General features: G+C 42.4%; 1 protein-coding gene across 2 annotated transcripts; it reads right to left on the reverse strand.

The window, feature by feature from the left end:
• Positions 1-5,489: 5,489 nt before the first annotated feature.
• On the reverse strand, positions 5,490-23,272 carry zbtb7c (zinc finger and BTB domain containing 7C). 2 transcript variants are annotated; one of them, XM_084572511.1, is made up of 4 exons: positions 23,195-23,272; positions 8,475-9,232; positions 7,698-8,371; positions 5,490-7,252 (listed from the first exon to the last, which is right to left on the reverse strand). In XM_084572511.1, exons 2-4 carry the CDS (start codon positions 9,207-9,209, stop codon positions 6,631-6,633), a joined length of 2,031 nt encoding a protein of 676 aa, XP_084428637.1. In that variant the 5' UTR covers positions 9,210-9,232; positions 23,195-23,272; the 3' UTR covers positions 5,490-6,630. The 2 variants fall into 2 exon arrangements, with proteins under 2 accessions (XP_084428637.1, XP_084428638.1); XM_084572512.1 differs by lacking the exon at positions 23,195-23,272 and adding an exon at positions 14,630-15,223.
• Between the last annotated feature and the right edge of the window lie 975 nt (positions 23,273-24,247).

The raw sequence follows: 24,247 nt of genomic DNA on the forward strand, positions 1-24,247 counted from the left end.
AAAAACATGTTCCTAATAAAACATCTTCTTTTGTTTATATCTTCCAACATGGCTTATCACAGGCGTTCACTAGAAACCTCATTAGAAACTGGTGACTGCTTATGTTTCAACTGATTTATACTTTTGGAGGTCAAAATGTGTGAGATTTGAAAAAAATCTTTATGAATATCCAAAGTGGGTCCATTTTTTATTTGCTTACACAAATGTTTAGACAATCAGATCACTCTGTCGTCTCAAGGGATCTGTGAGTGTGTGGGTCATGAGGAGGATCAAAGTGTCCGGTAGTATTCTTTAAATAATAAACCTTGAAAGTAGAATCAGTCCTCATGGTGACGCTCACTTTATTGAATATATCTACATACTATATTCACTTGCTGTGGGCTTTGTCATGATTTTTACTGGTATGTTAAGTAGAGCTCGGTGGCTATTGTGAAATAGTAAAACCTTCATGTGTTTATAAATATTTCATTATATGTTCAGATGACTGGTGCCTTCCTGACCATGGCTCCCTTAGATTACACACACACACACACACACACATTTTATTTCAGTCTGCCATTGATGACTGAGGGAGTCTCTGAGTGGCTGTCTGGTGCTGATGAGCTAAAGTCTGAGAGCGCAGCTGACAAACTGTCTGCAGCTCAGAAGTATGCTTCACGAGTTTAGGGAGTTAAGGGAGTAAAGTGTGTTACACTGGACATTATAATCTGTTTATGTGTGTATATAAGGATCTTGCTGTAATGTTAAAAATCTTATATACTGAGCCACAGTTCAGTTTAATTTTATTTATATAGCGTCATTAACAATACAGATTATCTCAAGACGCTTTATAACCCCCAGAGCAAGCCTTAAGGCGATGATGGCAAGGAAAAACTTCCTTTTAACAGGAATGAGCAGAACCCAGCTCATATGGAGGGACCCATCTGCCTAAGGCCAGTCGAGTACAGACAGAAAAGAGGGCCGAGATAAACATACATCTGTCATAGATACATACATCTGACTAAAGCGTACATGTAGAATCTGATGATGATACAAATACAACATATAGCTGATGATGTTACATGAGAATATAAGAGGAATCATAGGCAGGTTGGAGAATTGTTCATTCAGGTAGGAGTGGATAACTGCAGGAGGCCATGAAGACTGGGCAGGTTGATGAGACAACAGATGTAGTATGGAGCTCCACAGGAAACACACAACTCCAGGCCACTCACTGCCACAAGATTTTTTAAATATACTCTAGGAGATGACACATCCCATACAACAAGGTCAAACATACGTTCTTTATTCAAGATGCCAAACAACAAAACTAATTTGCTTTACCACCAGTGGTTTAGTAGTCATCATATCAGTCGGCTTTTGCCTACCCTATAAATACACATAGTAGACTTTCGTTTCTAAGAATCAAATTTGTCGCACTGCTGTCAGACAGAGCCGGCTTCCTTAAAAGGTCTCGCACGACATTTCATGCAAAAAACAAGAAGGCTCCAGGAAACTGAACTTTATATCATATCAAGATCTAGTTACCTGCTCATCCACACTGAGAGGAGAACATGTTTCCAGCTAACGACATCTGTGTTGCTGGGCTCCCCTTTCTGGAGACATTATCACTTACTGTCATTATAAATCAATGAGTGCTAAGTCCTGAACAAAGACACAAGACTGATATTAAACCCATAGACATATTCATGGTAAGTAAGTCATTTTTGATTTTTGATTTTTTTAGAGAACGTTGCAGATTTTCAACCTCATCTCTATTTGTCCATCTTTTGTGCTTGTGCACAATGCTTTCTGGTGCATATAGGCAGGGTAAGTAATGTGATACAGTGTATTACAATGTTATTTTATGTTTATTTAACTCGGGTTTGTGTTCTCAGAGAAATTGAGACCAAGTTCTGATACTAAATTCAAAGCAGCTCTTTTAACACTTACGTCAAAAAAGGAAGTATCTGTGATGTTGATCCAACCACTCTATCAGTTTGTGCACACACTTCCTTAAAGTTTGATGATAGTTTTGAGTTATTTTTGTATACCATACAATGACGCAGTATATATAAATTCATTAAGTAACAATAGTGTGCTGAAGTTTTCTATCAGCACCAAAATATTTAGCCTTCAGTAAACTGGGAGCCACTGACATGGATATCACTGAGCTACTTTCTAATTATGCTGTACTTATTGTTCCTTGTACTTGAGAAAAAAAACTACTTTTTTCAAGGTTCTTTGTTTTGAAGGTGTTTCCTCACTGGCCTCTGAGAAGCCCCACAGAGAACATCAGACCCTGTTACCTTCAGCAGTCCCTGTGGTCTAACTTGTGGCTGCATTGTGTTGCTGCATTGTCACTCCGCTTCCTCGGAGGATGTCCCATTAGGAAGGCTATGTGTGTGCAGGCGCAATTTGCGCACACGTAGCATGCAGAGCTAGACAGTGCAAATGCCGCAATGTATGTGCAACCGCAGACCTCAGAGGATCAACAAGTAAAATCAGGGAGGGGTACCCAGAAAACACCACAGGTCAGGAAGCTGCACCTCAGGAGGGTGAGAGGTTAGGTCACGCACACGCACAGACACACACACGTACACACACACCCACACACGTACACACACACATAATAGACAGTCACACTGGGATTGCACAATGTGCAATGAATACAAAGATATACATTGCAATCACATAACTCGTATATTACTCATCCTTTTTTCAAAGCAGCAGTTTATTTCACTATTTTTTGGCATGACCCTGACTGACTAAGTTCCTTCTCCAGGCAAAACATGGGCAGTGCATTCAGACATTCCTGACCCATTGTGTTTTGCAGGTTACATATGACGGAAGCATGTAAGTGCAAGCAGAACCAATTCCGATTGCTTTGTACCATATGAACAAAAAAAAACCCAGACAACAATAACAACATAAAACTGCCGAGAAACTCTGAACCTAACTCAAAACCCAAACCCACCTTGATTGGACTGTATTCAGAGGCACAAGGACAAAACGTCTACTGAGAGTCACTGATATCTGTTTGACACTAGTTCAACGTATTAGATAAACAAACAAACAAACAAAAAATGTGGTTAACCATATGCAATGCACTTCATAAGCACTTTATTTTTGGACACAGCAGACAAAAGTATAGACAGACGGAAGAACTGAAACATGAATGTCAGACGTGATAATGTTCCTGCAGCAGTAGTGCAAGAGAAGTGAGCTACATTTTCATAAAATGTGCTGTACCGTGTCATCTGCCAAGCTGAACCACACTCTGCACTTTAGAACTGCTTTTTGTTACCTTACTGTCTATAGATTATTGAAGCATTCACAATAGCCTCATGTCACAATATTTAACTGTCATCTTTAAGGTAGCTTTGCTCTCAGTCACAATAGGTGAACAGTTAATCACAACAGTCATTCATCACTTGAATGAAGACTAAATAATTAGAAACTATCAGAAAGCAGTTGCTGCAGTCAAAAAAGGATGTGGTTTGTGTGCGTCATGTGCCATAAATAGCATCTATCACGTCACCTATTTTCTGTACTCAAGGGAACATTTATCACAATTAACTAAAATAATTAAAGAACCTCTCCTTCCACTATTCCACAGTATTGTTTTTGTCTATTCATATTCAATTCAATTTTCAATAAAATTTTATTTATATAGCATCAATAACAATACAAATCATCTCAAAACGCTTTACAAAAACCCGGCTTGAAACCCAAAGAGCAAGCCTGAAGGCGACGGTGACAAGAAAAAACTCCCTTTTAACAGGAAGTTAACATGCTCCTCATGAATGAGACATTATTCACAATCTCTGAAATTACTTCCATGCCATGTTGGACTGCGTGTCACACTAAAGGTCTAAAGTTAAATCTTTAGCGCCCTCTGGAGGCATAAAACTGTGTCACAACTGAAGGGACGCTTCAAACAACCAATGAGATTTTATTTCCTTAATGAGCAACTTAGAGATGAATTTAATTCACCATTTTACAAGTAGTAATTTGTATCGGTTTAATGTTTTGTTCTCTTATTTTGTCATTTCAAAATCAAACTGTGACATCCATTTTCTTCAATCATTCACTATCACACAGTAAATTCAGATGAGTATAGTTATTCTTTTAATATTAGGAAATACATGCGTGAGTACAGTACTTGTTGTTTTCCACTAGAGGTCAGGGCAAAGAAACAGAAGAGCACTGTACTGTGTGAGGTGCCACCAGTGGAATTAGCACATGAAGAGGTGAAAAGGCTTTTGAGAGAAAACAAGTTGAGTGTTGTTTCCAAATTGCAGGGAATACACGGTTCTTTCGACTTGCAGGAAGTCTCAGCACATTCAGTAACAATAACAATATACTATACCTTTGCTAGTTATCTGTGTAAATATGTTTATATATGACAATCTGGTAAAATGCAAAAGGTATATTTGATCAGACGGGAATTATTAACTGATCCGTTAATCTATCTTTTTTAAATCTATTTATAGAACAGTTAATTGAAACATTATTTATGTGATGTTATGTGCATTATTCAGCTTCAGTACGTAATTATTTAATTGTCATTTCAGGTTTATTTTAGGTGTATTTCACAAATATTATGATTAAAGGTGAGCTGGACGTGCCGTAAAATGGATATGAAAGAGCAAACTGGATTCATCTTTAATAATTTATTGTTTATTGAGCTTGTAGGATTATCTGTGGTGGTTTTGTTTTTATTCTAATTTCCTTGCGTTGTAAGGAGTGGAATCTCAGTCTCATTAAAGACCAAAATATTTCCGATACACTATTTGTGACTCAGAAGTATGACTGACTTCAGCAGGAATAGCAGCTGTTGTGTGACCCAAGATCACAGCCAACGCTGCCTACCTGTAATCCTCCAGCTGAGGAGCTTTGTTGTGTTGTTTGTGTGGGTGTGAATAATATAGTACTATAGAGACAGTAGATTATAGACTTGGTTTATTGTGTTAAACTGATTTCACCAACCCTTTCATGCTGATATAGACATTTAAATTATTGTGTAGCTCCATGATCACAATCTTCTACGACGCTCAAGCTGCTGCCATATTTTTAAGTGCATGTCTTTTAACATTATTGATTAAATAAGCTATAATTAAGCAAGGTCTTATTTTAAAATTCCGTTTTCTGTGAGGTACCTTTAAATCCTAGTGCTTCTTTGGCTTATAATATGTTGATTGTATGTTTTTGCACTAAAATATCTCCCGGAAAATAAAGTAGATCTTCTTACTCACCACTTACAGTATCTATTTATCTGCGGTGTTCTCTCTTAACCTTAACCACCATAACTGCACGACTAACCTCTAACTTTCACTTTGGCCTAAACTCTATCCTAGTCCTAAATTTAAAACCACACACAGTCCTTTAAAGAACAGAGGTGAGACCAATATATCTCCACTTTCCAAAAATGTCCACACTATCAACACAACACAACACAAACACACACACACACATACATACACAAAAATTATACTCCCAGACAAGAGCAAAGTTCAACATTTAGTGTCTTTATAAAACAGATTTGCAAAATATAGCCAAGGCTCATTCATTTTAAATACGCATAAATAGCAAGAAAATACTTTCCAATTTCAATTCAAATAATTTTTTGAACTTCTTTGTACACAAGAGACGGACATATATGAAAAATGGGGCCAAAACCCATTGGATTCGTTGCAGCAGAAAAAACAAAAAAAACAAAAAAAAACACAAGCTTACTGTGTAGCTAAAGCGGCCGTTGATTAGTCAGAAATATACATCCTCTGAAGACACATATTCATAAACATTAAAACAAAGTCTTATTCAAGTCTGAGAAATATTAAAGAACACATCTTTGGATGGAAGTCTTTTAAGATCAATATATATATATATATATATAAATGTGTGTGTTGTTTTTCTTTTTTTTTTGTACATGATCAGCAACAGAACCGTAATTAACAACACCACGGCCAAAAGTTTGTGTCTATGTACAATAGTGCAGACGAGGAGCTTAGATCAGAACAAGGCAGTGGAAAGATGATAACACATTATCAAATATCCAAAACTGGATTTCAAGTGGGTTCCCTTTGTTTTGGAAAATTAAAACATAAAGTACAGTTTCAAATTGGATTATATTTGTCTTCATTATATCCAGATTATTATTATTATTGTTGTTCTACATGTAATGATGTGTCTTACATTCACCATAGTCACTGATTCCAACGAATTTAAAGTCTTAATGTGAGGCTTCTTGCATATGAAATTTTTTTTTATTTTTTACTTCTACCAGAATTTTTTAAGGAATGTCATTTTTAAACAGCCTTGACGATAAATAATACCTAAAACAACATTCTGATATGTTTTCCTCACTAGCAGTTTGTTTATCTTAAATGCCATGAAAGTACTTGTAAACATTCAAAGCGCTGAAACAATTGCTTAGTTAAATTATTTAACTGGATTGTGTTTTCAAAAAAAAAAAAAAAAAAAAAAAAAAATGTCTGCCTTACCACTGCCACATCAGCAGGCTTCAAAATGTTCATTGATATCACGGTTTCACTTTATAAAAAGGTGCATTAGCTTCCTGGATCAGAACAGACACAGAGATTAAAGAGATTTTCTTGTCTTTTATTTTTGTCTCCTACAGACCAGAGTTCATTTGGCTGGTTCGGGAATGGGTGGAGCACGGTCTAGTCTCATGGTCCAGGGGTCAGAGGTCGCACCATAAAATGGAGAGTGGGTAAGCACTTCTTCTCCAGCCAGGGCGAAGGCAAACACTCCCCTCTGCCTCCCTGCTCCTCCTTTCTCCTCCTCTGCAGCATGCTTCCCCTCTGCTCGCCGTTCCTCCCTGCTCTCCCTGCCTGCACCGTCCACGCTCTTAAATCCCAGACCCCTGTTGCTGAGGCCGAGCAACTCCCCAAGTCCGTGACTCTTGACCCCCTGGTATGCAGGGCTTAACCCGTTCTCTTCAAAACGATTGCTCGCAGCATTGGGGGGGCACAGGAAGTTGCTGGTAGGTGTGGACCTCCAAGCAGCTGGCTTTCGACCTCGCCGGGGGCGGGAGATGCGGCAACTCTGCCTCTTGATGTGTCGATGTAGGTGGTCGGACCGTGTGAAACTTTTGTAGCAGTGCTCACACTGGTAAGGACGAACGCCCGTGTGAATACGCAGGTGGTTCTTCAGGTCGTAGTTGTGGACAAACTTGGAGTTGCAGTGAAGACAGATGTAAGGGCGCTCACCTGTGTGCTTCCGCATGTGGATCTTCAGTTTGTCTTGTCTGGTAAAAAAAAAAAAAAAAAAAAACACGTATTCAGAAATTATGTTGTGGTTAAAAACGTTTAACACATTACAACACTGCATTTCTTTGACCTTTTAGATCTTGACTGATCGTAAAAAACAGAAACAAGGATTAGTTTTCAATGTCAGCATTAATGTTTTGCTCTAAAATACAGGTGGAAAATATGCCAGTAGGAGGATGTAGGTAAGTGCGATACCACTACTGCAAAGAAACCAGCGGAGGGGGCTTTCCACTTTTAACGCTTTGGTATTCAGATGAGGTGAATACACATTAACCTCAATCAAAAGAGCATGGGGTACTTTTCCGTTAACCCTGCTGTTTTTCAAGACTTATGCTTTGTAGGCAGAAGAAGAAGATCTCAAGATAATCTCTGTGTGATCTGTTAGCATTAAACACTCATGTTAAGTAGGGCTGTTTCTCATACCTAGTGAATCGTACTTCACAGATAGTGCACATGTATGGTTTCTCTCCTGTGTGTGTCCTCATGTGTCGTGGCAGTTTCCCAGCTCCTTGAATGATCTTGTTGCAGATTGGACACTGCTGCGACGCTTTGGGCTTCATCTTCCTCTCTTCTTCCAGCTGCCAGGGAGGGAACAGCGCCCCCAAGTGGGACGCTGAGCTTAAGAAGCTCAGGTACGACCGGAAGTCTGCCTCATCCTTAATCGGACCCAGTGTGTGACTTTCTGACGGCACCGAACCAGCGTTGATAGCGCTGCCCAAGCCTGAGCTGACCAACTCTTTCAAGAAGTCGCCTTGGAGCAGGCCGGACGGGACTTCGTCTTTCATCTCCTCCTTGATGATCTGTCTTTTCACAGCGAGATCGAGAGGCCTGGAGGCCTCAAGTGGTGCAGCAGCAGGGAAGGTGTGAGGGAGCCTGGTTTGTGGTGAGGCTCCTGCGTGGGGATGCTGATGGTGGCTGGGGTCCAGGAGCTGCTGGGGGAAGGCAGGGAACTCAGCAGCCCACATGGAGGGGTAGAAGCCCGGCAGGAGAGGAGAGAAGTTGGCCCTCCTGTCCAGTGTCGACATGCGGGGGTACAGCCCTTCCTGGAGAAGGGACTCAATGGAAAAGTCCTTCAGAGCCCGACTCTCCATACTCTCCTGCAACACAAGACCGCACAATTATTATTGCTCATTTAAAGCTTTCTCTGCTCTGAAATCACAACATTAGGAACATAAACAGCAAAATGTGCATCAACTGTACCTGTTTTCCTCTCATGGTGTCTGGAGACTGTGACTGGGACGACTCTCTGTGCAGCTCAAACCGTTGCTGGTACGTGGAGGTGCTCGGAGGTGGTGAATCCTCCGTCCCCGGAGGCGTCTGCTCTCCCCTGCTCTCTGACGACTGCAGTGACCTCTCGCTGACGTTGTCCTCCTCTTCCTCTTGCTCATCTTTCCTCGAGCCCACATCCTCCTCTTCATCCTCCTCTTCTTCTTCCTCCTCCTCATCTTCCTCCTCTTCCTCTTCATCTTCTTCTCCTTCCTCCTCTCTCCCTCCTCCACCACCTCCTCCTCCTCCTCCATCGCCGTCCCCACTGTCCATGATCTCCATACAAACGTTAATGATGCAGGGAATCTCCAGCATCTGAGCTGCGTTCAGGATCTCTTTGACGTTGGACGCCGTAACCGTCAGAGTGGAAGTGTAGGCAAACTCCAGGATAGCAGTGAGCGACTCCGGAGCTACAAAGTCAATTTCGTACACGGCCGCAGTGTGATGGTGATCTCCACCGTCAGTGGTGGCCACAGTGAAGAGCTTCTTGAAGTACTGGCTGCAGGCGGCCAGGACAGAGCGGTGGGTGCGGTACTCCTGGTCGCGCACGATGAGGATGACATCGCAGAGCAGCCCGTCACGACGCTGCTCATTGAGGCTGCAGAGGACGTCGCTGCTGTGGTTTGGGAAGGGAATCCCAATCAAGTCCTCTTCTCTGTGATGAACCATTCTCCTCTCTCTGCCTCTGCTGACTGGAGATAAGACAATGACAGTAAATAAAAAGATCAAACTGAAAAATGATTCTGAATGAATGACCCACAAAATATCCTTTTATCCATAACCAAAACTTTACTTTTAATTACACTTTTAAAAATCGCAATAGAGTAAAAAAAAATTTTTTAATTCTCATTCATTCATTCTGCCCATTTTGTACATAAAATAATAAGTGGTAATATAAAATAAAATTAATGATCAACTGTAAAGTTTTTGTAAAATTTGTAATTATACTCAGGTTTCTTTTGAACACATTTATAAGGAAATAAACCGAACGGTCTTAAATGGATATTAAACTACTTGGAAAATAAACCTTCAAAATGATTCAATTAAATAACCTTCTTCAATCAGAAAAACAACACACACTCATATGCATACGTGTAACACAAACATATTAAGCAGTGATTAATTTCAGCGTGGTGTTTGATTTCCTGTTGGCATTTGATGACTGGTCACATTTCCTGTAGCTGTGACTAAAGAGGCGTGTTCCTTGCTCCCTCGGCGAGCGGAGGGGTCTTTCTTGTAAACCTTCACAAGGCTGTTACAGCAGCAAGTTGAATCTGCAGCAGGGATTCCTCAGGTGATGAGGAGGCCACGTTTAAGCAAATAATGGAACAGGATCTGGAACGCTGATTTAAAGAGTGCAGCAGCAGCAGCTCAGCTAACACCTGCACCTCTGTTTGAAATGAAGTGTCACCGATGACAAGAGGCATCCATTCATGTGATGAATGGTTTTCCAAAAAAAACAAAAGCATTCATAGCTGCCTAAGGCTCTCTGCTGAACAATGAGTGACAGTCTAGCTTTATTAAAATATACTGTAGGCATGCTTGTTTGTGTGCCATCTGTGCAGCAAAGGCAACAAGTGGTAAATACAGCATGTCTCATTTTGTGCAAACATCGCGTCGGGTAATATTTATTCTTGAATGTGTTATCACGATTTCTTGTAGAGACGTGTCGCAACTGTGTGAGTTTGGGAAACCCATCATCTTGATAAAGCATAAAACGGGGTTTGAATTTTTCAATTATTGTTTTTCGGTTTGACACTTTGTGAGGTGGAAGAATAAGTGCGTGCGAGTTTTTCGTGATAATGTTCTTGATGTCCATCCCTCTCCTCTGTCTCCCCACCAGATTTGACGCAAACTGATACCTTCAACTGAACAATACAGTGTGATTGGGATGTGGTGAGAAGTGAAGACAACGACAAAAGAGGTCAGATTGTACACTAGATACTGTATCCTGTCAAAACGCTTACTTGCAGTTTATCCTCACTCATTTGATTCACAGCTCGGTGACTAGCAGCCTGATACAGGAGATACTGTCTCAATGCGCGCACACAATCGCCTTTTCACTTTGCTGTTTTCTCAACTTTTCCATTCCCCCTGCTGCCTGAGCTCCTACCTGTTGATTCACTGTGCTGTTGTTTGCAGTTACGGTGATAAAACTTCCTCTGGCAGGGTGCTCATTCATTCACATCTATGAATAGAGCTTAAACTTAGCCGTCCACACTTGGTGGTCACTGGAGGCATGTGTAGATAAATACTTTGAAGCAGCCCCACACACCACAACTGCATTGTTGACTGGCTCTAAATGGGCCGGCGTTAAAGCCACACACACACACATGCATCAGTGTGTGTCGCTTTCTTGTCCTTGCTGCAGAGAATAATACCAGAGCAGGATAAAAAAAATAAATAAAAACAGTTTCAGAAAATCCCTTAGTTCACCTCCAGGTATATAACTTGGGTACCAATCTTACATGTAGTTTATTCTTGTCGATCTTGTTGCTAGGTAACTGTTGCTATGTTCGTGCCATTGATACAGTGTGGACATAATTAAAATGTCTATAGAGGGGGTGGTGCTATAGGGCCACAGACCCATGCACCTAGCTCGATGGGAAAGAGAGCGTTACAGTGACCAGACAAACTGGTGATATGTTCAAAAAAAAAAAAGCAGCCCCGAAATGGTGCACGAATCCTGTCTGCATCTTACGGTGCAAGTGCAAATCTCGTGCTGTAACCTTGCGTAACGCGCGACATGTTCAAACTTTGCACATTACAAAGAGCGAATTATATTTTAAGATCCACAAAAGTAATAGCCTGGGTAAAAGGTGAGAGAATCTCCAGTGAGAGAGCGAGGGAGAGATCAGATGGCCCTAAAAGTTCCCTAACAGGTTGCACAAACACCAGCAGAGGGGCCCCTCCCTGTAACAGCCTGCCAAGGCAAACAATAGTGCAGAGCTTGGAACAACACTGAGTGGATAAGAGGGAGAGAAAAAGAGTCTGACTGGGAGGGCTTGGCGAACCCGCTGTCATTCGTTTGCTCTCGATCCATCCCACCCACTCCTGGAACTATGGGACACGTGCTGCTGTTGCTGTTTGTTCGCCTGGTGCCCCAGTGAGCACCACTCCCCTCTGTTCCCACTGTTTGCCTGCCACTAGCTAGCACTAACTCTTAGCGGCCGGCCCTTAATTACAATGTGGAGAGGATCTAAGGAGGATGTGCCACATAGACAGGGAGGGGAGGAGGGCACAGCTTTCCCACCACAAGGTCCTGGAGCGACATTTCATCAGCCAAACAGTCTTAACCCTTAACACACACACACCCCACCCACCCACCGGAGCAACCAGGGCGGGACGCCTTGAAAAAGGGCACTGATAATTACTATATAAGTCATTTGGGTCATAATACAGCTTCTTTTCCCATAGAGTCAAACTTTTTAGTATGAAAATTGACTCAGTACATAGACTCAGTCAGCTTTCAACAACATGTTGACACGATTTTTCAATGTGTTAATAGTAAAAGTCGTGTTTTGTACTCGGCGGTGGCACCGATTTCCATGACAAACTCATCACTGCTTAGCAGGAGATTTAGTTCCGTATGTGAAAACTGTTCAGCATCAACTAATTTATTAAACTGACCTCTAATAAAGGCCGTTCAGTCTGTCTCTCTCTTTCCACCTTCCTGTACTGACCACGTCTCCTCTCATGCTTCACTTAGTCACTAACACTTTCAACTCAGCACTCCCACCCCAGATTATGTGTCACCTCCATTCACTGTCGTCTTTCTCCCAAGAACTTCATCTGCTTTCCGAGCGCTGACCACCACCTCCTCCTAATCATTCTCCTCGTCCTCCTCCTCCTGCTCCTCCTCCTCCTCCTCCTCCTCTCCCTCTCTCTGTCCGGCTGTATCATCATTATGCCCAGAGTAGAGTGGCTAACTTGTCCCCAGCCCTGACCGCCCAGGCCACAAATCAGCAGCTAATGTCCATCTCAACCCTTGTCACGGGCAGACACTCATTTGGCCTCTAAGCTGCAACACCCAAAGCCTAGTTTATCCCTGTCAGGCCAGTGCATCCACCTGACCCACATGCTAAATCACCAGCAGCCAGAGTTTACCCCTGTCACCAACTGCCCATAGCAAACACCTGCTAAACAACTGTCACAGGCGGACAATTGCACAGCCAATAATTTACAGTATTGACAGCCAAAATTCACCCGCTTATTAGGAGAAGACATTCATTTGACCTAGTGTGTAAACTAGTCCATTATCACCAGTGAAACACCAGTGCACCTGTTTCTCGAGTAGACACTTCCTTGGTTAGTGTTTTAGAGTCAATTGTTTGGAGCCTTTAGGCCGCATAGGGAGACTTTTTACACTCTATTTTAATTGCTGTCAATTACAGCAGGTGAGGGAGGCATATGATGCCAGTTGCACAACACGGGTTGTGTATTTTACTGTACAATAATGATGAAATGTCAGGGCCACATTTGAGCATTTAGTTTCGCGTAAAAGTTGAGGATCGCCTGGCAATTATTTATGAGGAAATTACCCATTTTTTTTAAGGGTTTAAGGAATTAAGTGTGTTGTCGTGGACAATTTTGTTATAAATACAGACTAAACGTCAATCTAAAATTTATGTCATTTAACAATCCTGAACTGTGATTGGTCACAGAAAATCCTGCTAGAAAAATGAACTGTTATATTTCATTGTTCGCTTAGTAATTTCAAAAAAAGATGACCATGGCTTCAATTAATATATAATTAGTATTTTTCAGACATTTTCAGACATTCGATCGACTTAAATAATCAGAAGTTAACACCGGATCTGGCTCAAGGTCACTTTTACTCGCCTCCTAAAAGCGAAATGTCATCTCTCGAGCCTTAAGGGGGGGGCCCACAGCTATACGCCATTACCATCCTCCCCCCCAAAAAGTAAACGAAAGTTTATGATTCACTGATGAATATCAGTTCAGTGATAAAGATTGTTGCCTGTAGACTGTTAGCCCCCAAAGCGATAAGAAGATAGTGGGACGATGGGCACAATATAAAATGAAAATGATATAATTTTATGAATAAGGAACGTTAATATAATATACTTTTACATTTTTCATCTGTATTTGTATTTGTGGTACAATGATCTACTTTAATAAACGTGTATTTTTTAAGCCTTTATGGCAAGCTTGGAGGTGTAGTTTAAACTGACGGGATGTGACGAGATATCACAGTTGCGTTACTGATTTAAGCAAACACAACCTTTCTGAAAATTTCTCACAAAGTTCTCCAAACTTTATTGTGACTTAACACATGTTCCAACATCTGCAACACCAGCCTTTATTTTGCGTTTTTATCTATGCAGTTTTTCTGCTCTGTCAAGAAATTAGTGACTAAAAACAAAAGTTGAGACTCAAATGAAAACAACAGCTGGCAAACAGTTCTAATAGTAATACTGGTCATTGCTTTTCGTAACTACATGAGGTAAGATGTCTATAAGCGGACGGGTGGCAAACAATAATTTACAGCTCAGCCTCAAATCCATAACATGTTCTTATTTTTGTCCACGCTCCCAAACATCCCTGTTAACTTTATGAATTACCTGAGCATTTGTTTTGGATTTAAAGGGTAACGTCGTTATAGATATGGAAACTGAAATGTGTAATTAGCCCTGGAGACAAAACACACACTTAAGTCCACTGAAACTACTATGGTTAACATTTCCAAACTGTGCCGTGATGCTATAAATGCTCAGTCTATTCTCAGAATTTTATTGCACAATATTTACACCTCAGCCTAAATAACGATGTGCGTCATTAAGTGATTTTATTGACCTGTTTGCACCTTGTTGGGCCTTTGTGGTCTTAACGCGCAGGGCTACAACACTCGTATGAACACAACTGATGCACATGTGCATGCTGTAACATAACACACAAGTGCCAGCCTGTTCACAGTTACACACATTCTGTAACACTGGTATACGAACTATTACAGATCTATAGACACACACCCTTGTGCATGCTCCACAAGTCTGGCATCCACATAAATTTACACATGTCTTGATACGCTCTCCAGCATTCCACAGCATTCAGCAGCCGTCACCTACCGTGCCTTTAGTTTCTCGATTCGCCTCACGTGTCTGTATTTCCAGACTACTTCGCGGCTCTGTTGCTCCCCGCTTGACCTCTCAGCATCGCTGTCTTTAATTGAAACACAGCTACCGCTCTCTTTGCTCGTCTGTCAGTCAGTCAGGCAGGCAAGCAGTCAGTCCATTCACAAGCTCCTCACACTGGGCACTGATTCCCATTCACAAAAATTAAAAAGAAAAAAAAAACAACAGAGTAGAATATCCAATGGAGAGAAGCAAAGCAGCGCAACAGAGGCGAGCAGAGTGTGATTCTTGGGTCTGTCTGTGTAGCTGAGTGGCTAGTGTGGAGTTTAGAGTCAGGCTCACTGTTGTGTGTAGCTCATGTAGGACGAGCGAGAGAGTGAGAGGAAGGGAGGGAGGGCAGCAGCACTGCGCTGTGGAGATGTCGCACCACTAGTTTTTATAGCAGGGTGGGTAGCTGGAAGATAATAATACCCCATCCTCCTCCACAACACAAGTTTAAGCGCAGTGTGTAATAAGCCCATGGCGCAGACACCCTCTGATTTAGGTCAGACAAAATGAATTTTTAGTTGTGTTCGAGTGGATTTTGGTATAAAGGGACCGGGGCAAAGAAACTCGAAGGGGTTGTTTGGGGAGACCGAGGGAGGGTAAAAAAAGAAAGGAGAAAGAGAGGGAAAGAGAGTTGGAAAACTGCTTTGTGCACCTCCGTTGGTTAGTCTCAAGCTGAGATGGCGAGATGTACGTAAGCACAAACAGCAACTTAAAGACACTTAGTTTCAGTTTACACCTGTTTTAAATTGAGCACTGCTATTCTCTGTTTTAAATGCCACCTCACCCAGAAGTAGGTTTTGTCATAACAGTGACATTAAAGAAAGCATTGAGACTTCTGTGATTCAGAGAAAGACAGCGAGGAGCACATGTAACCCCCATAAAAACCACAATAGACTAATTATTCAAAAACACAATAAAACAACCCACTCTGGTATGGGAACCCAGTAACATTGCACGATTCAATCAATGGTGTTAATCTGAGAGGAAATATTACCTCTACATCTCAGACATGATTCAACCACAATGAAAGTATCACAAGCAGCTGCGTATGGACTTATTTTCGTCCTTGTTGAACCGTTATTTAAACCAAGGTTTCAAAAACCAGCTTGAGAGGAGCATAAGGCCAACGTTAGATTCCTGTTTTGAGTCAGAAAGCGCCGGGTAACAGTTGGTGAGCACACCACCACCTCAGTCTGTGGAGAGGAGGAGGAAGTTTGTGTAGAAAGGTGTAGAAATAAGTCATTAGCTATAGGGTTCAATAGAGGAGAGGAAATCAGTTTAGAAGGAAATTTGAGGACATGTTCAACGTCAAGAAAGAAGAAGTTCACGGCAAGAAAACTGGAAGAATGACTTATTAACTCATTAGGCTGCTTCCTATGTTGTGTGTGATTGTGTCAGTGAGAACTTGAAGTAGAAAAAGAAAAGGGGAGAACCCGAGTTTCCTTTGCTGTCACAGACAAGCCAAATGTTATGATATAGCACATTAACAGGATCTAAACGGCCATTGGGTTTAACTGTATGACGTAACTAAACCCCGCCCCTTTTTTTCATTTAGGTTTTGCTGTCTGTATTTTGCACTTTACAGCTACTTTGTCAAAGTAAATTGAGAGCAAAACATTTAAAGTAGACAATAAAACTAAACTGAATAAACTCCCCTGCCAGTTTTTGATTTCTAAAGGTAGAATATGCATTGAGCCACTGTTTCCTTGGTGGTTACTGGAACTTAAAATCTATTGAAATATGTCTAACCATCCATTTATCACAACCGACAATCATGCTGTGATCAAATTGTGTCAAGTTAACCTCCACAAACAAGTCAACATCAGAGTGTACATCAGACTGCTATGCCCACTTCCCCCTGGGGAAAACATGGACTGAAGCAAACCACAGCCCATGCCCATGGTGGTTTACACTGTTTTGTACAGGGTGAGAGCTGAGGCCAGCTCACATTGGCATCTAGTATATATAAACAAGGTTAGCCACTAACTGCTAGCAGGCCAGCCAGACGGCCAGAAAAACAACGTTTGCCGTTCTATAAGATCAGCTATCTGTTCTAAACACGTTGCCACCACCATAGCAACACACACCGTAAGTGGTACCTGCTTTGTTCTAAACTTGGTAAAGCTGCAGGCTTTTGAACTGCAAACTGTTGTGTGCTAAACTGACGGAAACCCGTCATCGAATGGTGCTGATATATGCGGGTGTGTGTGTGTAATACACTTGGTTTTGCGATGAAAATGCAATTTTATTTAGTCACACTAGGTAGGAATGCTGCAAGACAGATTTATACCATGACCATGCTTGCAAGAGTTTCATAGATTGCATGAGAAGAAAGATTTTTAAAGCTTATTGTTGTTTTAAAACCTAAAAGAATATCTGTGTTTTAGTGATTTATATTTCTTTTTTCAATATCGATTGCTTTTCGTCCCCTCCATCCCTTCGAGCGTGGAGGGTGCAGACAACAAGAAGCAGCGAGTCTTGCCGCTCACAGTTAGAAGACTTGAGGATTCAAGGGGCTGAGTAAGAGTCATCTGTTTTGTCTGTCTGTCTGTCGGACTGGTGGCTCGGCGTACCTGTTTACTGCCACCTGCTGCTCCCAGCAAGAGACACGTACCAGGGCACCAGATTGGCACGTTGGAGGGGGGATGGGGTGTGAAGAATCATTACATAAAGTTGACATCATGAAGACTTTGACACTGTTGTCAGCTTGTCTTACTGTACAGTATCATAAACACGGCAAGCAGATTTGCAACAGAAGCAAATAGCTTGAATCTGAGCTAAAATAGTCCCTTTCAGTGTGTCTAAGAAGACCTCGTCAGAATATCTCAGGCTGTCTTGTAGCAGCACTACAGCCACATATCATAGAGCACCAATTTGTATGTGTCAGTTGAACAAAAGGACATTCACAGACTTGCATTAAGGGTAAGACCTACCAACCTAATGCTGTTACTATTATTTTCCATGGCTACTTACTCTAGAAAGCCCTATTGTGGGATCCCAGACTGTCTGACTTGTTTGACAAACAGCAACCCCAGTGATGCTGCGTCAATATACCTCTTTTCTGCACACATATCTATTCAAATTCCCTTATTTTGATATCCCCTTTGTCTTACATTTGGCTTTGCATAGCCTACCTCTTCGGCAGTAGGCAAGGCTATACTTTGCACCGGTATATCGGCATTGTTCTGTACTGCAAAAACTATAGTTGGCTGTGTGATATGAGTAGATGGTGTGTATGACCACTGAACTGACTGAGGCAGTGGACGTGGACAAGGAAATGCGCTTTGGATCAGTGACAGTGGTTGTGGTCTGTCGCAGTGAGGTGAAGTTGTCTTTCTAGGGAGGTGCTTGTCAGGCTGGTGCATAGGTTGTGTATTATATTTCAGTGATCCTGATAGAGATGTCAGAGCAGAAGATTTGTCAAGTTTGTGACTTGAGGCAACAGAAAGGAGTTTCTTCAGCAGTTTAATCATCAAACTTACGACTTTCGTCAAAGTTGTCTGGCAACTTTCAACAAACTGGCCGGCCCTACATGTTGAAAATGTAGCAGTGGTAAAACAACATAGAAATCAAGTTCAGGGGAGTGCTTAGCAGACCTTCCCAGGATTAATAGAAGCAAACACAACCGGCCTGACTTGTGCCCTTTACCCCGGAGTCTTGGAGGCCAGGTGTGGCTTGGTGTGGGAGAGAAGCAGGAAAGGGAGGCGATCATCCCCCACACAGTCCAGAGATAGGGCATAGCAGCAGCCTCCCAGGTCTGCGCCCCTGCCTCCTGAAGTCCAAGGACGGAGACGGCACTCACAGAGGCCGTGTTGCTTATAAACGCAAAGGGAGGTGTACAAACCCACTGTACACTCTGCCTCGCTAAGGCATAGACAAAAGAGACACACACCCATCTGTCATTGCGCTGGGGTCATTAGAACTCACCTTGGAGCATGCCATTCGGGTGAGTGAGGTGAGGGCGTTGCCTTTCTGCTGACTTGTCTGTTTGTGCTTTAACTTTCTCCTGTTCTGACTTCTTTTCAAACAACCTAATCAGTATTGGAAGCTTTGCCAGAAGGGAGGTAAAGTACACAAGCTGCATATTTAGAGCTGCGAGTGCTGAGAGAGAGTTACAGTATTGTACAGGTGGCCGTAACAAGTAGAATGAACCCATTGTTGTGTGTGAAGTGGACTCGACTGGCTAGATTGATTTCTTGAAGACAAACATTACTATTCTTTATGTTTTTCTTATATTTTCCTGCCTTCACTAAAATATTTATTCTGGGCCTGAAACTGCAAACTAAATATACAAGAAATCAGAACGACTTCACAATGCATTTCAGTGTTGTGTTCATCTGATCGGCTTTGTGTCTGTGTTTGTGTGTGAGCGTGTGTGCGTGTTGTGAGGGTCGTCAGGTGAATGAGGACAACTCCTTATGGTGATAACGAGAAGGAGGCCAGCCTTGGTGGGACAGCCTCTGTCTGCCCTCGGGTAGTGTGGGTGTGTGTGTGTGTGTGAGTATGCATGTTTGTGTGTGGTGTGTGTGTGTGTGTACGTGTGTGTGTGTCAGCAGGAGAGCCCTCGGGCACTCTGGCACCTCCTAATTAAAACCAGTCAGGCTGCAGGGCAGGGGAGACAGATGCCTGTCATGACACACACATGCATACACACACACACACACGCGCGCGCGCACGAGGTTGCGGACCTCATTGAACCACACTCAGAAATACACAAGTGTGATGTGTAGGTCAGCTATTTTTGGACCAATCTCATCCCACCCACTCAGGTATCACACAGGTAACTAAGCTGCCTGTGATACAAATGACAAAAGAGAAGCAGGGAATTTAACATAATATAAATTAGTTCACATTAGCTCCAAGACGACGTTTATTAACTGTCATTGGTTAAAACAAATTTAGCTAATTTGGTGAGCTCTCATTAGTTTTACTTCTACATGAAACCTGCTGAATTATAGCCAACAAGTTCGCCGCTGACATACACCGAGCGTGACGTACACTCACACACTCTCTCATATGCAATTGACCCATAGTGGCTTCCAAATTGACACATCTCTCTTTCTCCCCTGCTCAGAATGAGACATAATTGTGCTGAATGTCTGTTACCTGCAGACTCTGTCACATTTTATCTCCGTTCCCCCATGTACAACCTAGAGCTGCAGGCGACCACATATAGTACTTAGCAGGCTAACTGCTGTTTGTCTGGGGTGGGTGGGTGGATCAAGGCATGCTGCTCTCCTTTCTCTCCCAGTGATTAGATAGCATAAGCAGGCCAGCTAGCCTAACCCACACACTCATGTCTCTAAAACTGCCATCCAGCCCTGCTTTCTCTCTCACTGCCTCTCACACACAGGTGGGTGGACCCACTTATTCAACCCAGATCTTTCTTTTAGACATTATGAAATCATGCTCTTTTTTTTTTTTCCCTTTCTTCTTTTCTTCATCTAACTCCCTGACGCTGAATGACATTCGGGTCTATATGTTTCCTGCAACGCCTTTGCAACTGTGCTCTACGGTGAAAAGCAGAGCTTTAATTTTCTAATTTACTAGCTGATCATTTTGCCTCATCGCTAAGCCGAGAATCATGTCTCTTTGTTACTTGTCACTCGGCTAAAGCTGGGTGGGTTGCCAGTGGTTACGGGGACCTATTTAGTATTATCTAGGTAACATTCAGGAAACACCCACAATTTGTATGTAAAACGTTTCTCTGCACGACCACATTAACAAACTGTGGCTGCCACTGACATTTCAGATGTTGAATATATGACAGAAATATTTCTATGATTACTTTGACCTTACTAAGAATACAAAAACAACCACAAGACACATTTACACTGTGATTTAGTAACTATAAAGGTAATAAAGGCGCTGTAAGGAACTCATAGTATACGTTTAAATAAACTAGTGAGCTATTAAATCAAAAATATTGTGTTTAAAGCAAGTAATATTCTTTTTTGCTATTAGAAAATATCACTCAAAGGCAGAAGTCTAGTTGTTTGTGGACTAATTTTTGCAGGGCTTGTCACAAAGCGCAATATTAAGTAAACAAATTATCAGTATTACAAAAAAACTTAAGTCCACCTTATTTGATTTGAGGTGGTAAAGAGTTAGAGTGTCAAATAATCAGTAATTAGATTGAAGAAAACCCCAGAAATGAAAAGGAGCAGCGGGGCCGGAGGGAAAAAAGTGGAGAACGGTGGAAATTGTAACTGGAAAGCTCAAAAAGCAGAGAGGGTGCGATCGAGCCGACCTCTGGGAGTGCAAGTGCCTGCCTCCCTGGCTGCTTTGTCGTTTTAGCCAGGCGCTGCGTTTCGTGAGGAACGCAAAAGTACACAAATCCCACAGAAGGAGCTTTTTTGGCAGGGCTCGGGCCTCCCACCCACGGCAGCCTCTTCAAGCCTCCTCCCATCCTCTATTCATCTGTGAGGGGCGGCTTACTCACCCAGCCCAACTCTGCACAACAAAACCTGGACCTCGATCCTACGGAGGAGGGCGGACACGCACACATGCACACACAAACGGCTTCTCCGCCATAGTAGACATACAAACACATACGTGCATTATGTGCGCTGACACGAAAACACGAGTGGAGGGGTTTTGAGGGCATGCATCTAATTTACTGGTCAGGTTTCGCCTGAGAAAGACTTGAAAAACATGATGGCTTCTGTGTCATGTGAGGTTAAGACTGAATTGTGTAGCTCAGTGTAAATGCTGTTACATGGGCATGCCCACACGCTGTCAGGTGGGAAGAAGGCGTGTGGACTCATTCACTCTGTCAGTCTCATAATGAACACATTGCATAATTTTGCAATTATTATGAAGCCACATCCTCACGTCTTTGACACATTCAGCCACGACACTCAAGTCTCTCAGTCGAGAACTTATGCTTTCGCACAGAATTACGCAGTCGCTCGGTCGCTTCCTCTGTAGAGCGACTCGAATGTTTGCTTCACGTCAAGTGCTATAGGCGAGATTGTACGAACGCAAATGAAAATCTGCCTCGGGTAATGTTTGTTAAACACGCCGACGTTAAAAGAGGTCTCGTAACAAAAGACGAGCAAGGATCAGGTTCAATTCAGATAATCCTGGTGAGGAAAAGAGGCAGACAGAAGGGCTGTAGTCAGGGTGTGTGACGAGAATAGGTGTGGTACTGTCTACATGATGTTATCCCCATCTAACCCCCACTGCTACAGGAAGACAACTCTATAGGTTTGTGTTTTTTTTTAATTAATGATGGAAGCTGATAAGGTTTCACACCAAAGCGCATCTGTTATTTACATGCTGCTATAAAAGTCTTTAAAGTCTTTCAAACCAGAAAGTGTGCAATGTTCACGTGCTATTTAGGAAATACTGTTTTTTTTGTTTTTAGTTTTTCAGTCATTTGCATATTACCCATAACGGAAACAAACTACGTGCTTGATAAAGAAGATGATAAGAATGTGGTTCAAATTAGAGTTAGACCACAACTGTTTTTAGATCAGTCCTGGGAACTGAAAAGTCACAAGCACATTGGCATTAAGCTGTAGCTGTACAGTAATCGCAGGCGCCTTTGCACATTGAGCTTCATCAGTTAGGATAATGCCAGTCTTACTAATATGAAAATGTAGTGCAAATTCTTAGAAAGACACTCGATTATAATATCTCGGGTTTCGCTGTGGAAAATTCCAGCATCTATTTCTGAAAGATGAGCCGACGAGACTTATTATCTTCCTTTAATAATACTCATAAAGGTTAACAGTAATTCATCCTATCTGATGCGAAGTCACAGGAAATATATTTTTGAATGTCACATCCCTGCCCCCACATCTGTTGCGCAGAGAAACCGAAGTTGAGAATAAGGTTAAATGATCGCTGACTGATTCCTGGAGGACAGATGTTATCCTCTGTAGCTCATTGCCACCTTGTCAATTAAGAGTCGCCATCCGCTCAGATCGTGTTCAGCCTAATCGTGCGATCACATGCGCAGCTTCTTCGCGTTCGCGGCTCGCAATGAAAAATATCACACGGAGCGAGACGTCACGCGCAGTAAATCCTCGTGCAGTTAAACAAGCTGCTCTGACATTAACAAGTAAAAGTGATATCAGTCTTTCAGTCTGTTCCAGCTTTGTCATGCTTTCACTTGCTTCCTCCTCAGCGTGCGGCTGGTATGTGAAGAGGGAGGATTTCACTTTGCTCACATCTGTTGCAAGATATACACAGGAAAGTGTCTAGGTACCTCTGGACGTTATTGTCTGTGTTGTGTACCCCATCATAAAAAAAGCGATTTACAACTTAAATTGGGAACACAGAGGAACCTGGTTGCACAAAAGGTCAGCCATCCTTTAGTTAGATTCTGCTTCTCAGTGGGTAGCCGGCAGCGCTTGCATGCTTTGAAACTTTTTTCACAACAGAGAGAAAATATAAACCTCTCATTATGACTTTTTTTTTTTTTTTTAGAGAAGAGGAAATACTAGCGTGACAAAGAAAGAAAAAGGAAATAGGACAGAATGAAAGAGACAAGATGTTACTGACCTTTTAAAAAGAGAAGTTTTGATTTCAGTTCCTCTCTCGTGCACTCACTCCTTCTCAGGAAACCCAGCACTGTCTCAGCACTGGTAGACTTGTGAAAGTGAGAGCGGGCAAGATAGAGACTCAAATTTGCTCTGAAGGTGTGTCAGTGATTTGGGGGAGTGAAAAGGTACGGTTCCATGAAACGGTTATCTAAGAAACACAACAAAACAAAAAACTGCTACACCCACCAGCCTCAGCCAACACCCCTCCCTCCCTCTAACCAAAACTATTTGGCAGCGTTCCCTACAAGTCCACCTGTGCTTAGGGGAGGGGAGTGACACACACACTAGCTCTCGCAGGCCAAGCCTAAAAAACTGCTTGCAAGCTTGGACTGGGTGGTATGGTTATGGATGAGTATAGACAGAGCTGAGCCTTGGGGCTAAAACTCGAGGACAGAGAGGGATGGAGGGCTGCCTGACCAGGGCCTGAAGGTCTGGAGACAGGGAAAACGCTGGAGAGCTGGGGCAAAGGCCAAGCCAGGAGCAAGGGTTAGAAAATTGATGCAGCGAGACTGGAGCTGGTAATAAAACAGCCAAAGTGAGGCTTGTGTGCAGCTGGATTGAACTGAACTGAGGTTTAAAAAAAAAAAAAAAAAAAAAAACAGGGAAGAGGTGGTTGCAGCATAATGCAGGGTTGAACCAGTGGGTGGGCCTTTGCCTTTGCCAAACAGGAGCTGGAGGGGTTCATATCAGGTATCGAACAAAAGACATATCAGGGTAGAAGTGAAAGGAGTTGAAGAAAGGTGGTGCGATAGAGAGTCGGTGACAGTATCTGAGTGTGTTTGGGTGTGTGCCTCAGTGTACCAGTTCGTACCTGGCAGGATGTAGGAACCATTGTGCAGCTCTGAAGCCCGTAATGCGGCATAATGGGAATATAATAAGAGGGTGTAATCAGTGATATAAATGCTGCTGAAAGTGTCCTATTGAGGGACACGGGAGCGACACACATCACGGGGTCTAATGATTCCCCAAATGAAAAAATATACTCGCTTTATCAGTGATTGTAAAGCTTGGC

The sequence above is a fragment of the Chelon labrosus genome (genome assembly GCF_963514085.1).
Source record: "Chelon labrosus genome assembly, chromosome: 22".
Lineage (NCBI taxonomy): Eukaryota > Metazoa > Chordata > Actinopteri > Mugiliformes > Mugilidae > Chelon > Chelon labrosus.